Source organism: Haliotis rubra, unplaced genomic scaffold, assembly GCF_003918875.1.
Source record: "Haliotis rubra isolate DU_JTF1 unplaced genomic scaffold, ASM391887v1 Scf29, whole genome shotgun sequence".
In the NCBI taxonomy this organism is placed as follows: domain Eukaryota; kingdom Metazoa; phylum Mollusca; class Gastropoda; order Lepetellida; family Haliotidae; genus Haliotis; species Haliotis rubra.
This window is the reverse complement of record NW_025766957.1, coordinates 2223854-2237539: the sequence shown is the minus strand read 5'-3', so window position 1 is coordinate 2237539 and position 13686 is coordinate 2223854. Positions and strand designations below refer to the sequence as shown.

The 13686-nt window shown below is 38.0% G+C and overlaps 2 protein-coding genes across 2 annotated transcripts in view; both read left to right on the top strand.

Annotated features, from left to right (window-relative positions):
* LOC124281828 (fatty acyl-CoA reductase 1-like) overlaps nucleotides 1–8591 on the top strand; it is a 37462-nt gene extending 28871 nt beyond the window's left edge. Inside the window, 5 exon segments of the mRNA XM_046717823.1 lie at nucleotides 266–347; nucleotides 1715–1804; nucleotides 2674–2803; nucleotides 3494–3621; nucleotides 4291–8591. Coding sequence (XP_046573779.1) covers nucleotides 266–347; nucleotides 1715–1804; nucleotides 2674–2803; nucleotides 3494–3621; nucleotides 4291–4450 — 590 coding nt within the window. The 3' untranslated portion in view covers nucleotides 4451–8591.
* A 1470-nt stretch (nucleotides 8592–10061) lies between these two features.
* Nucleotides 10062–13686, top strand: part of LOC124281826 (muscle LIM protein Mlp84B-like) — a 30454-nt gene continuing 26829 nt past the window's right edge. The window contains exon 1 of the mRNA XM_046717821.1: nucleotides 10062–10181. Within this exon, the coding sequence (XP_046573777.1) occupies nucleotides 10165–10181 (17 nt within the window). The 5' untranslated portion in view covers nucleotides 10062–10164. The remainder of the gene's footprint in view (nucleotides 10182–13686) is intronic.

Genomic DNA, 13686 nt, shown 5'->3' with positions numbered 1-13686 from the left:
ATATTTGTTGTACAGAGTAGCCATTTCTTTCATTTATGACATTTATAAAAATAACCATCTTTGGAGATAAAGCTAGAAGCCTGTGGAATACACAACCAATCACTTTTTCATCTCAGTCTCTCTTGCATTCTGAAGTTAACAGTTTTCTTAGGTCTTTTGTTTATTTCTAATTCACAGCATGAAAATGATTGTCCTGTCTCATCAGAGACATTTTGTTGTTATTTTTCTGTCTTTATATTACATTGGTGTTAATTACTGTTTTCAGAGAGGATGGCATTTCAGTACTTCATGAAGAACCCAGTGGATGTAGTTGCCAGGGTGCCCAACCCAAGGTTTACAAAGTCAACGTAAGTCAAATAATACTTTGTTATCCCCTGCCGCGCGGTTAGCGTGACAGTAATGTACGGACGTACGTACGAATTGGAATATCTTAAGAACCGTTCACTAGATTCTTTTCATATTTGGTACCTAGGTTCATCACACTATAAGCAAGGTCGAAGTCAGGTTTGGTGACCTTGACCTTCATTTCAAGGTCACAAGGGGACTTTCACGTTTTACCTGCATGTTAAGATATCTCAAGAACCGTTTCCTGAAGGGAACAAATGATTTGTATATATGTATTGCGGACGTGTACATGGACAATAAATATTATTATGTACTGCAGTCAACATGGTCATGATATGGCACAGTATCACGCTTGCTAGGTGAACCATTTGGTTATTATGAATGGACATTGGACTGACCCAGAGATATGCTGACAAAGGTCTGCATCCTGTCATTCCAATTGTCATGAATTATCAACAGAAACTTTGAATGTTAAGGTGAAAATGAACATCATGCCCAGGTTGTTACTGACAAGAAGGCACACACACATTGCACTGGCCTGCAAAGTCTCAAAACATGTCCCTGATAGAGCATCTGTTGGATGTTCTCAGGTTGAGAATATGTTGCAGACAACCAGAATTAAGGCCTAGCTTGGGTAGGCTCCTAAGGCGGAATGGTAGGCAATACCAAGGGCAAAAAATATGCATGTTATATATGGCTTCAAGGTGTCATGCATGTGTCTTCAACATGCCATAATCACCAGATATTCAGCTACACACCCACATTTTTAGAGTCATTTGTCATCATTTTACCATTACTATCATTTCATCAGGTCCCACATTTTCAGTCAACCTACAGATTTCATCTTACACATTTTTCAGTTCATTCTGACTTTTTAGTATATTTGTAAGAACTTTATCACAGTCGGAAATCCATTGCTTTAAGTTATTTATGTCTTCATTCATATGGCAGCTGTCTATATAGGATACTAGAAATAGTAGTCCATTTTCATGAGACATTTCTCACTGTCATTAAATGAAGGCATGTGATACTAAAGAGGTCCATCACTCATGCTGAGAGTTTCATCAGCCTTATAGCATGAGTCTGAACAATGGTGGAGATCATCGTTGGGGATTTCTCCCAGCATCATGCTCCTCCCTATGAAGCCTGTTAGTCTTAGAGTTGAGTTGTCAAACTAAAGGCCTGGGTATGATTCCCTACTAGGATACAATATGTGAAGCCATGTTTTGCTGTTCCCTTCTGTAATATTGATGCGATAGTGATATAAGCTGTGTATAACCAGCTCACTCACTCCTGACTGTCATGGAAACACTTGTCTCAATTAACAGTGATGGCATTACAGTATCTGTTGCGTTTGTTATGTTGTCAGATACTGGAAGAATGTGAACGTGTTGTTCGACCACGTCCTCCCTGCCTACCTGATGGACTTCTACATGTACCTCATTGGGAAGAAGCGCATGTAAGTATTCATAGATGTGTCAGTAGATAAATGACTTTTCTATTAGATATAAGAGCATTTGCTAATAAGAATATTTGGCAATGATTCTTTTGTATGTAATTGGTGTCTGTCAAAACTGCTTGATAAGCAGACAACCCTTGATGCAGGCCTTCGTGAGCAACACTAACACTAGTGCTTTGTTATAAGTGTCATTGTTTCTGACATGTGTTGTGAACCTGATGGGACAATAAACTCAAGAAAAAATCTGTCACTTTGTTAAAGGGGTACTAGAGTTTAATTTCATGATTTACAGAAAGTGATGGAAGTTCAGACAAACCCTACTACTACTGTACGTTGAAGAACTGAGTAGAGTAGGTGGTGGCAAGGCAATGGCTGATGTGGCTTGAGAAATATTGTTGATATGATCCAAGCATTGATAAATTCAGTGATTAGAACAACTCTTCTTCTTTTTTTCATTATAATCCAGCCTGACTTGCAATGTGACTTTAAGACATCTACAGGGGTCGAAATAACTTTAAAATTGCTAGTGTACTCTGGTACAGTGGCACATGTAAAATCACTTGCCGTGATAATTTTTCCGCTATACTGGCCGATTTTCTTGTTGATCTTTTAAATAAACAACATAATTAACATTGGGAAGTCAACTGGACACCGGTACAATGTGATATACAAATTAGCTTGCCCGACAGAAAACAACACTGGACTAGGACGTCGGGCAATGGGTTATTTCCACCCCTGATCTATTCTCAAAGCTTATGCAAATTTTTTATCCCATGAAACACTGCTTCAAATGTCATAAAGTGGCTTTCAGTAGACTCGGTCAGTCAGTGTGAAGCTGTTTCTGATAGATATGCTGCCTGACATTTCAGATTTGTCAAGATCCAGGATAGACTCTGGAAAGCAGTGACAACGCTCGAGTTCTTCACATCTCGGGAGTGGAAGTTTGAAAACAACAATATATTTATGCTATTGGATAAGATGTCAGAGTCTGATCGAGAGGTAGGAAATATTTCAGCATTCAATTAAATCTTGGTGATAAGGTTGTTTGTCATCATGTCCCAACGTGGTATGGTTCATAACTTGTCATACAGCTGGAAGAGTGCATTAAATTGCATTGTTAACCAAAAGTCACTATGTTCTTTAATCTGATTGGTTGAAAAACGTGATCAAATGGTATTCGATTCCCGGGAAATTTGCTGCGTATTAATACATACAAACATCGCTCACACCATTGTATTGTTACGTCGTCAGCTGTGATGACGTCATTAAAATCATATTGTGACATAAAGTCCGAATGACGTCACAAATGAGCAGTTCCAGATGCTACCATGGGAGACAGCCGAACGGCCGGCTGATGACATTCACTGCTGTACCCGTACTCGATGTCAATGAGTGCAGACACAAAAACGTGTGTGGACCTTTTGGTTTACTTTTGTGTTTACAATGTCGATAAACATCATGTGTTGGCCAATTTCCAGGTGTTATTGACAGCACATGATGTTTATCTCCTAAAGGAAACACATAATCATTTGTTTAAGGTGACTGTCGAAGGGAAATAATAATTTAAACATTATAATAATTCAATCCAATACCCTTGGTTCTGACAATTTGTAAGTTGTCTCATTTCTTATAACCCCAGATAACTTTATCCCTTAAGCAAACAGAAATAAGAATTCATGGCTGTTGCAGACGTTTGACTTTGATGCCCGCCATATAGACTGGTCATCATACATGGAGAACTACTGCCTTGGCACAAAACAGTTTGTCCTGAAGGAAGAGCTGGATCAGCTCCCAAAGGCAAGGAGAGCTCTCCACAGGTCAGACGTTCACTTGTATCACGTTACCCTCCTCATTTGTTTAGTACCCGTGAAGATCCGTGTTAAAATTGATCTTCAGCAACCCAAACTTGTCATAAGAGTCGACTAACGGGATCGGGTGGTCAGACTCGCTGATTTGGTTGACATATGTCATTGTATCCCACGCCAACTGCCGCCATATAGCTGGAATATTGCTGAGTGCAGCGTAACACCAAACTCACTCACTCACTCATTTATTTAGTATCTACATGGTAGGGTTACAAATTCCTTGTGTTCTTATGCTGAAAGCATATTTGAGAACATTATGACATGCCTACAATAAGTTCCTAGTGCCTGAAGGGAAATCATGCTTATCAAGCTTATCAGATTCTTTTATTGCGTTCATGAAACTATCCATAATATGTTAGCACTTCATGAAGACAAATTCATTTGAGTGACATTAGTAGTTTTCTGGGTTTACATATTGCTGTCACTGTATAATACTGACCCAGGTCATTATGACCTTAGTTGTAAAATAATACTTTACATTCTCCTTCGAGAAAACTCCTCATACTAGAATACCTTGAACACAGCCAAACCTTTCCTTTGGAATTGTATTATGTACCTATCTATGCTCAGTATTTGTCCATTGACGTCCAGTAATTATCACCTGGCTTGTGATTGTTTCAGAATGAAGCAGATCCAGTTTGTTATCAACGCTGTATTGGTGGTGGTCATCTGGCGGGTCCTTGTCACTCGAGTGGGCGTGGCACGGTCACTGTGGAACCTTGTTCTCAGCTGGGTCATCTGGCTCTATCAGAAAATCCCAAGATTCGGGCGAGCGTCTTAGGTTTGCAACAACAAAGCAGTGATGCTTATTGCATTAGGGCATGTTTTTAAATGACAATTTTTTAAATGGTAATTTTACCATTATTCATGAACCTGTTATTGAAAATCTAGATACAGTTACATGTACAACTTGTAATGAACTGGAGGCTGTTAAAAGGCTTTGAAAGTGTCCTAAAATACCCTGGTTGATGCTTGAATCTATGTGAGGTTCGTTTGAATGAACTCACAGATCTATTTGGTTTCAGGTGTATACAATATTTGCCTGTTTGATTGGCTAATCCCAAGTGTATCATCTATGTGGGCCAAACCACATTGCCACAAACAAGCATAAAAACATGACAGTGCTACAACATACTGAAATTTAATGTACTCAGCCATGATACTAATAACATGCTAATTATGATCTAATTTATGGCTTTAATTGGTTTGTTCACCTGTAGTATTAAAGGCATATGTGACTGATGTATCATGATGCATTATTGTGTTGGTGATTTGGGGGCAGTAGGGTAGCCTAGTGGTTAAAGCGTTCGCTCGTTACTCAGAAGACCCAGTTCGATTCCCCACATGGGTACAGTGTGTGAAGCCAATTTCTGGTGTCCCCATCTTGATATTGCTGGAATATTGCTAAAAATGACATAAAACTCAAACTCACTCACTCGCTGTATTGGCGATTTATCCCACCTAAAGATGGTGTGACTATATTCACAGGCTAATGCATCTAGTACGTATGGAGTTGAAATAGTATTGTACTAGTCAGTACCCTTAATGAGAAGATACCTTGCTAACTTAGAATATTAATCAATATATACAGATGATATAATGACAAAGATTTGATAAGATGTCAAAACTTTTCCTGGATTTATCTTGACCTGCTCATAGGCCAATATTTAGCCCCAGGTCTGTAGAAACTGTCAGTAGAAATAGTTATATTGTGATTATTAATATGGATATAAGTAATGTGATAACAGGACCAATGAAGACTAACAATAATATCTCTATTTTGAACTAAATAAATATTTTATCCAACTTGACTGCCATTCTTACTTTGTGTGGAATCCTAGATAAATCCATGTATGTATTGATCGAATGTGTAAGCGTTATTGATTACTCAAGAAATATGTATGACTGATGAGAAATGTGCATATGAGAATATGTATTTGTAAAAGTTTTTGCTTTTTGGCTGAGTTTCCATAAAAATCAAACATGACATCATTTGTTTAGATCTCAGCCTTTTGTTAAAGTACAGGTATTCAGACAGATTATGCATTATTATAAGTTCAGTAAGCAAGATACAGATCAACAGACATCCTTGTAAGTGAATAACAGGGGAGAGTTTATGAAAATACAACTTCTTTATTATTAATATTAACACCGCTGTCAAGCAAGTGATTATCACTTGTGTGGAACTTGCTTGATAACAGTGTCATTAGCTACACCGAAACGTTGCTCATATTAATAATAAAGAAGTTGTATATCCGTAGAACTCTACCCATTGTTCATCACACCAACTTCTAAATGCCACTCAAAGAAGTTATCCATGTAAGTGGAACAGAAGAAAGCCGTGTGTCACATTTGTCAATTGTCTGCTAAGAATGCTGCAGCTCATAAACCTTTTCTAGCTCAGCAAACTATGACATACTCCAAAGTCCATGGACATTTTATTACTCAGACTTATATATAAATTTCTGTGTTTGGGGATTTTTTCGCAGTTTTTGTGCATGACCCCAGATTTATATCATTTTTAACAATTTCTTTGTGTGATATTCTCATTATTTAACATTTATTTTATCAATATTGAACATTACCATATCATGTTTTCTTAGGCACAACTTGTCATGGTTAATTTCTGTGTGATACATTTCAGTTAGTTATGTCTGGTTATTTATATGGGTGTGGTTGTATAAAACCACCTTAGCCCTAAGGTAATCATAACTCCCATACCTTAACATAGACTAATGACAGTCTTAGCACTAAGGTTGTTTTGTACAACAGCACCCTGGTGACTGTGACATTCTGATTCAGACTCAAATATTCATGGCTGAAAGACATTTTGTTCTACTTAAACTCCAAAAACTTGTTTGACCCCAAGTTGAACTTTTTTAAATGATGAATGATTGAGAAGACCTACCTGAATATATAAGACATAATTTGTATATCAAATATTGTTACCTTAGATTGTACCTTAGACTCATCATGTGATAATTCTGTGCAATTTGCATGAATTCATTGATTTTAATTGTACCATGTCCATTACAACCCACCTCTTGTGTTTTGTTTCTTTTTTTTGTTTACCATGTCTACTTAACCGTTGATATGTTATTGTGATGCTTGCATCATGAATTTATGTATTTCTACACAATTTATGAATTATCTACTAGGGCTGGATTGGGTCACCAGAGTACCCGGGACTTTCACAGCCAGATCCTGCATAAACTACCAGACCCGTTTTGTCATGTGATTTGTCATGTGTAACTAATTGTCTGATACATTACGTAAATTCATAGTTGCAAAATTATGAACGAAACCTACAGTTTAAATCCATTCTTTAATAATGAGCTCGACAAAATTGCTTGTTCTATATATGGCTTTGTGTTACAGTGTCAATGGTTGTTCCTCTCAATCAGTCCCCGCCTATCATAGTTTAACTCATCATGCTGTCATTGACGAGCCACTTGAAGTGAAATCATTTGAACATTTTTAATCCATGAATGAACACCACAATAACCTAGTTTACCAATATTTTTTTAATGATATCTTTTGTAAAGTACGGTGTAGCATACAAATTCTTGGAATTTCAAATTTATGAGGAAGCTAATATAAGATCTGTAAGAAATTAAGTTCACATAAGTAAGGGAGTTAGCTCAAAATAATGCTGTAACTGGTACATGTACCTGGCTTTGGTAATGCTACTTCAGGTAAACAAACGCATAGTTTCTACCCAGTCCAGCCCTAATGTCTACTACTTACAAACAAAATGGATTTGATTTTTTATTGTAATACACTATCTTTAAATACTGTCACTTGGTTTACAGGAGGCAGATGTTAAAATGAATACTGTACGGTATAAGGACACATTCTTGTGGGACTGATGCTGGTACATTTGGCCATGTTGTCTAAAATGCCACCATTCACTCCTCAGTGGATTTGGCTGGAGATTAGTCAGCACATAGATTTCTCCACATTGGTAAATGTGATGTATTCATGGGTCATGGAGGAATACAGTATATTGACTCTGGTTGTACATGTTCAGGGTACATAATTTACTGTAAACAATATATCATTGGACCTAGACAAGTTCATCATGTGCGATAAATCAGATGCAGTAAGTAGGCTAAGTTGTTTGAGTTACACTGTTAGAAGATATGTTGTGTGGTATACAGCATGTACTCTAGTGATGAGGCCAAGAGATCTAATAGGTTCTTTGAAATATAAACAACTATTTCATTATGCAGCTTTTTAGCTATTAGGACTTCCTAATAATGATGGATTTTGGAATACACATATGAAACATGCTGCTTGCTTCACTCACTCAGCAACAATTTAGGAGCCTCACACTGACTGACTAATTTGAAACTTCACCTGATGCAATCTGCAGGTGTTATCAGCTCACCCAACAGACCTATTTTATCGGAGTAAACATCTGAATGTAATGAGCCTAACCTTGTTCTGTGTCTTCTACTGTTAAGGTATTTATTTGTACATGTTGTCTTGCATTACATGTCATCTTTTTCATTCAATTGTTGTCTATCTCTTTGATACAAGAGAATAAATTAAACAGGAGTTTTACTCAAGTGTAGAATGATTTGGCAAGTGTGGATTGCCACAGCTCTAGGAATTAAGGATTATTCTGGGCTCTATCTGGATTTGTCTTGTGCATAAACATATATATTTTTATATTTTTCAATATTAAGATAGCTTTATTTCTTTATGTCAGTTTAATATTATTGTCCAATTTATTCATGAATGTGTTTTTTGCATGACTGCTGTCTCTTCAGTTGTTCCAGACTAATCATGCTCATGAGATGCTCATGATTGTCATCTACAATAGTATGGATGTGACTTAAACACAGCCAGGAAGAATGCCCACGATGTCAACCACTGGTTTGATTTGCTGGAATAATGTTGACTGCCTCTTTGAAACAGAAAAAAAAAAAAAAAAATCTGTCAACAGTGTTCTGTCTTTCACAATGATTGTAAAATACGTTGTATCTATTTGGAATAGCTCCATTTTGTAAATACCTAAACTGTTATACAACTATTGTTTGTGATTACTAACATCAAGATGATCTCAGATACTGAACTGATGTACATGTGAAGTGTTTTACTCTTATTTTGAGTGTAATGCTCTGCAAACTGGTCCTGGGTGCCGTTGTACAAAACCTTAGCGCTAAGGCTACCTTAAGTCTACGTTAATGAATGGGAGTTACAGTAAACTTAGCGCTAAGATCGCTTTGTACAAGGCACCCTGGTATGGCGGCTTAAGTCCGGATCTTCCAGAAATAGCAGTGTCAACATGTTCATGTGATTTTCTATGAAATAAACTTATTGCATTTGAGTCATTTTGTTTTTATTAAGTGGAAACAGTGCAGAGATAGTGCCCCCTACATGTTACATGTATAGTGATGGAACAGTGATCATGCGGAGAAGACAGGTTCGATTCCCCACATGAGTACAATGTGTGAAGCCCATTTGTGGTGACTTTGGGAGTATAGTATTGGCATGTTCGGATTATTCTTCATCCAAATATTACATTTCAGGCCCGTTGGCTGACTGTGTCAGTCTGAAAATAGTCTGTGTAAAACACAGAACTTCGAGTCTACTCTCAGTTCTAAGGTGTATTAGAAACTGAATTAAATAACTTGATCGAAATGGTGGACCGTGATTTGGTCAGAACCAACTTTGTTTCTCTATTACAATCTTCCAGTCGAATAGTTCCTTATTTAAATAGTAAATCTGTATGCCACGTGACTCGAAACGCCTGAATGCCGAAAATGTATAACTCACAAATTTAAAGTGTAACCCTGATAATCCAGACGATGTATGTAGAATAAGCTATATATAAGTTTGAATGTTTATGACAAAACGACATTGAACATTTTCTCAAACATGTATCTGCCCATAAGTCCATTCTTCCTGATGATACAAACCACACATTTCTAAAGTATCCCCAGTTGCATTTTGTTTTACATGGTAGATTTACATTTGGGATTTCAAGTACTATACTTCGTGGTGTCCATCTCTTCATATCGAGTTGGCCTCCATATAGCTGGAATATTGCTGAGTGCGGCGTAAAACAAAGCTCACTCACTCATATCCGGTTGTGGTACGTGTGTTGTGCCCTTAAACATACAATGGTCTTAAGTGTTTAAGAGCACAACATACGTGCATGGTACGTATGCTCTGTGCATGGACTTAAACCAGAGCTTCTGTAAGTCTCATAAGATTTCTAAAAGGCACCAGATACGATTCTAAATGTTATTTAGTTGTCCTTTGCTATGAAGGAGCAATTACTTCCTCTTTCTATTTCTATCTGGTTTGGCATTGTTCGCACAGCTTCCTCTAACCCGGAAACGTTCTGTGTCATGCCATGAAACAAAACCCAAGGCTGTGCGATTTAGTTCTTATTTCACATTTACAATTCACAGAACTCGAGGAATGATTACACATATATAAAGTTTAAATGTATACATTATAACACACGTTTCGCCAACAGGAATGAGGAAAAACTACAAGTAAGTATATTTTTTACCTCTATACAAAAGATAGTTTATTCATAAGTGACGGTGAGTTCAATCCGCCATGTGATACACGCCACTCTGTAATTGATTTGCTTCTTGTCTCAATGTATCTTTTGTTAGACGACGCTCAGAAATACTTATGATGTATGCCTGTAAATAACTGTTTGTTTTGTTTGTTGTTTAACGCCCCTCTCAGCAATATTCCAGCTATATGGTGGCAGTCTTTAAATAATTGAGTCTGGACCAGAAACATCGATCTACGCAATTGGGATGACGTGTCAACCATGTCAGCGAGCCTGACCACCCGATCCGGTTACTCGCCTCTTACGACAAGCATGGTTTGCTGAAGATCAATTCTAACCCGGATCTTCACGGGTTGTAAATAACTGAGTCTGGACCAGACAAATCAGGGATCAATATTATGAAAACGATCCTGGCCGTCGGTTTACTGTGACGCGCAGTCAGGCAAGTCCCCGACCCTGACCATCTGATCCCAATGGGACCTGTTAAAATAACGCTGATATCCCACGAGGTAAGTGGAAAATAAACTCCCAGCAGCCACAATGCGTTTTGTACCAAATAACTAGATGAGGTCTGAGTAGTTGTGCTATTATGACCCTTGTTGTGATGTGGTGTCGTATATCCCGCTTTACTGTGCTTATTGTCTGTTCAGGGGCTGTTTTATCTGAGTTAACCCATCCACTGTAAACAAAAAGCAAACACAAAACAAACAAAAACAAACACGTACGCACGCACTCACGCGCGTGCTTTCATTTCACGAGCTCTGCACTGGGATCAGGGCTTACAAAGTTCCATGCAAGAATAGACCCGTGCAGATCCGGGTTAGAATTGATCTTCAGCAACCCATGCTTGTCGCGACTAGTAGGATCGGGTGGTCAGGTTCGATGACTTGGTTGACACATGTTATTGTATCCCAATTGCATAGATCGATGCTCATGCTGTTGGCCACTGGATTTTTGGTCCAGACTCGAGTATGTACTGACCGCCGCCATATAGCTGGAATATTGCGGGGTGCGGCGTTAAACAACAAACCAACCAAACCAACCTTGCAATAATAGCCCCAAATGTATCACTTCTTGTTTCCCTCTCATACACTGACACTTGGTGATAAAACTGAAATACTGTAAAAAGACTCAATCACTCACTCGTGGTGTGTAAAATCTACTTCAATAGTAATAGTAATTTAACAGCTATGCAAGCTTTCGAAGAAAAGTCATTTCAATTACATTTCCCTCAGTGTGTCTCAGTAGTAGATTTGTGGTCACGTGGTGTGTGGGCGTAAAATTGTTCTCAATGCTTCAAGCCTTTGAGTACTTCCGTGTATTAGGTAATGGGCTATTGGGCATTATGCCATTGAGTTTGACATCAGGACATCTTTCAACTTTAAAGGAACTATCATCAGTTTTAGTACTTTGCTTTAATTTTATTCTTTACCCCGTACCTACTGCATACATTCATCAAAATATACCAAATTTATTAGTAGTATATTGGAGGACATTAATTTAACACATACACACATATTGTCATATACAATATTAGCAATTTTATTGTTAATATTGTATAATACAATATGTGTGTGCGTATATATTGTCATGTATTATGATTATAATAATCAGGGCCGGACACAGCTTTTGAGAAAGGGGTGGGGGGAGGGGCGTAGGAACAGGGCAGAGGGGCTTAAGCCCCCGTGTTTTCAAGACGAAACCATACCTACCTTACCATAACTACTATTTTATTTTGATTTTCAATACTTTTCATAAATTAGCCTCCCCCTCTCTGAAAACCGTTCCTACGCCCTGGGGGTGCACACTATTGAGAAAGGAGGGTGCACACTTCATTTTCACGAGCGTTTCAAAGGTCATTTAAAAAACTTTCAGGACAAAAGGGGGTGTGCGCACCCCTGCACACACACACACACACACACACACACACACACACACACACACACACACACACACACACACACACACACACACACACACACACACACACACACACACACACACACACACACACCTGGATCCGCCTATGATAATAATGAGAAGAAGAATATAGAGACTGATCAAGCCTCTATTACAGTATGATGTATAATAATGTTTCCAAAATCAAAATTAAAATAATTCAATGGTAAATAGATATTCAGTGCAAAAGTTCCTTTTGAGATCACTTATTTCAAAGTGCAGAAAATTTGAATTATAGTGGTTCGAAGAAAAGTACATTTCTGATGAAATGGGATAAATACTTAGCTCCAATAACTTCCTATAGCTGGCGGAAGATCTTATCATGGTATCCTGATCCACCGAGAGCTGATTTAGTTCTAGGCAATTGCACTCACGTCGATAAAGGAAACATTTCCTTGTTGACATATTTGGAAATATTTATGACTTGTACTTTAACCGCCAATATATACTATCCTTAATTACGGTTATGTCAAATTCGTCCTGGCGCCCTCAGTTCCTCAACATATACTCCTCACAAAAAGTTAACCAGTCTCATTACATTTTCATTTATTGAAATTGCAAATCATGGAATGGTGGAATAGAAAGGTGAAACATATGTACACACGATTAACAAAATGAAATGGTATTGAGCAATAATAGACTTACAAATCATCAAAAGCATGTCCCCATGAAACAGTCGTGCAAATTGTGCCACATTGATGGAGCAAAATGTTAACATTAAGGTTCAAGTCAGTTTTGGACAGTGAAGCAGTGTTCAGTAACGTGTATGACCATCATGAGCACAAATGCAAGCTTCTACACGTCTTTGCATTGACCAAATGAGCCTTTAAAGTTGCTGTTGTGGAATGTTCTGCCATTCTCTCTGTAACGCCTGCTCAAGGTCATCCAGAGTCTGGGGGTGAACATGGAGACCGTAAACACGACTTCCAACAATGTCCCAAGCATGTTCAATGGGATTCAAATCAAGTGACCTTGCAGGCCAGTCCATATGTGTGATGTTGTTGATCTAAAGGCATTATCATCCATGGACGGGCGTTATCATCCATACAAAATGAAGTTAGGACCCGCTTGTTGTACCAAAGGAATGATTACAGGTAGGTTTACACCGATCATGGTGCATGTGTGAAGAGTGGAGCACATTCATGCCACACATTTTGAATGTTGTTTCTGATGGTGGTTGTGTTCGGGTGATGTTGTCAATGTTATCAGAAAAATCAATTTGTCAGTCACTAAAGGTTATGTATTCTTTGAATATTTACCTTTCAGTAACATGTCGACAAAAATCGCTATCGAGATTGATAAAGATATTACACTGAAAATACTTGTTGCTTATTTTGTGTGAGGAGTATGTAAAGCTTGAGCATAATAATAATATGAAAAGGTAAAGAGAATTCCAAGAGAGACAACTCTTCTAGGCATAGCACGGGTCAAGGCGCCTTCGTTGTCGTTTGTGACCGGGTACTGATGTTTTGCCCGAAAGGCCAGGTAAGGCAGGTTTGGTTTGGTTTGGTTTGCTG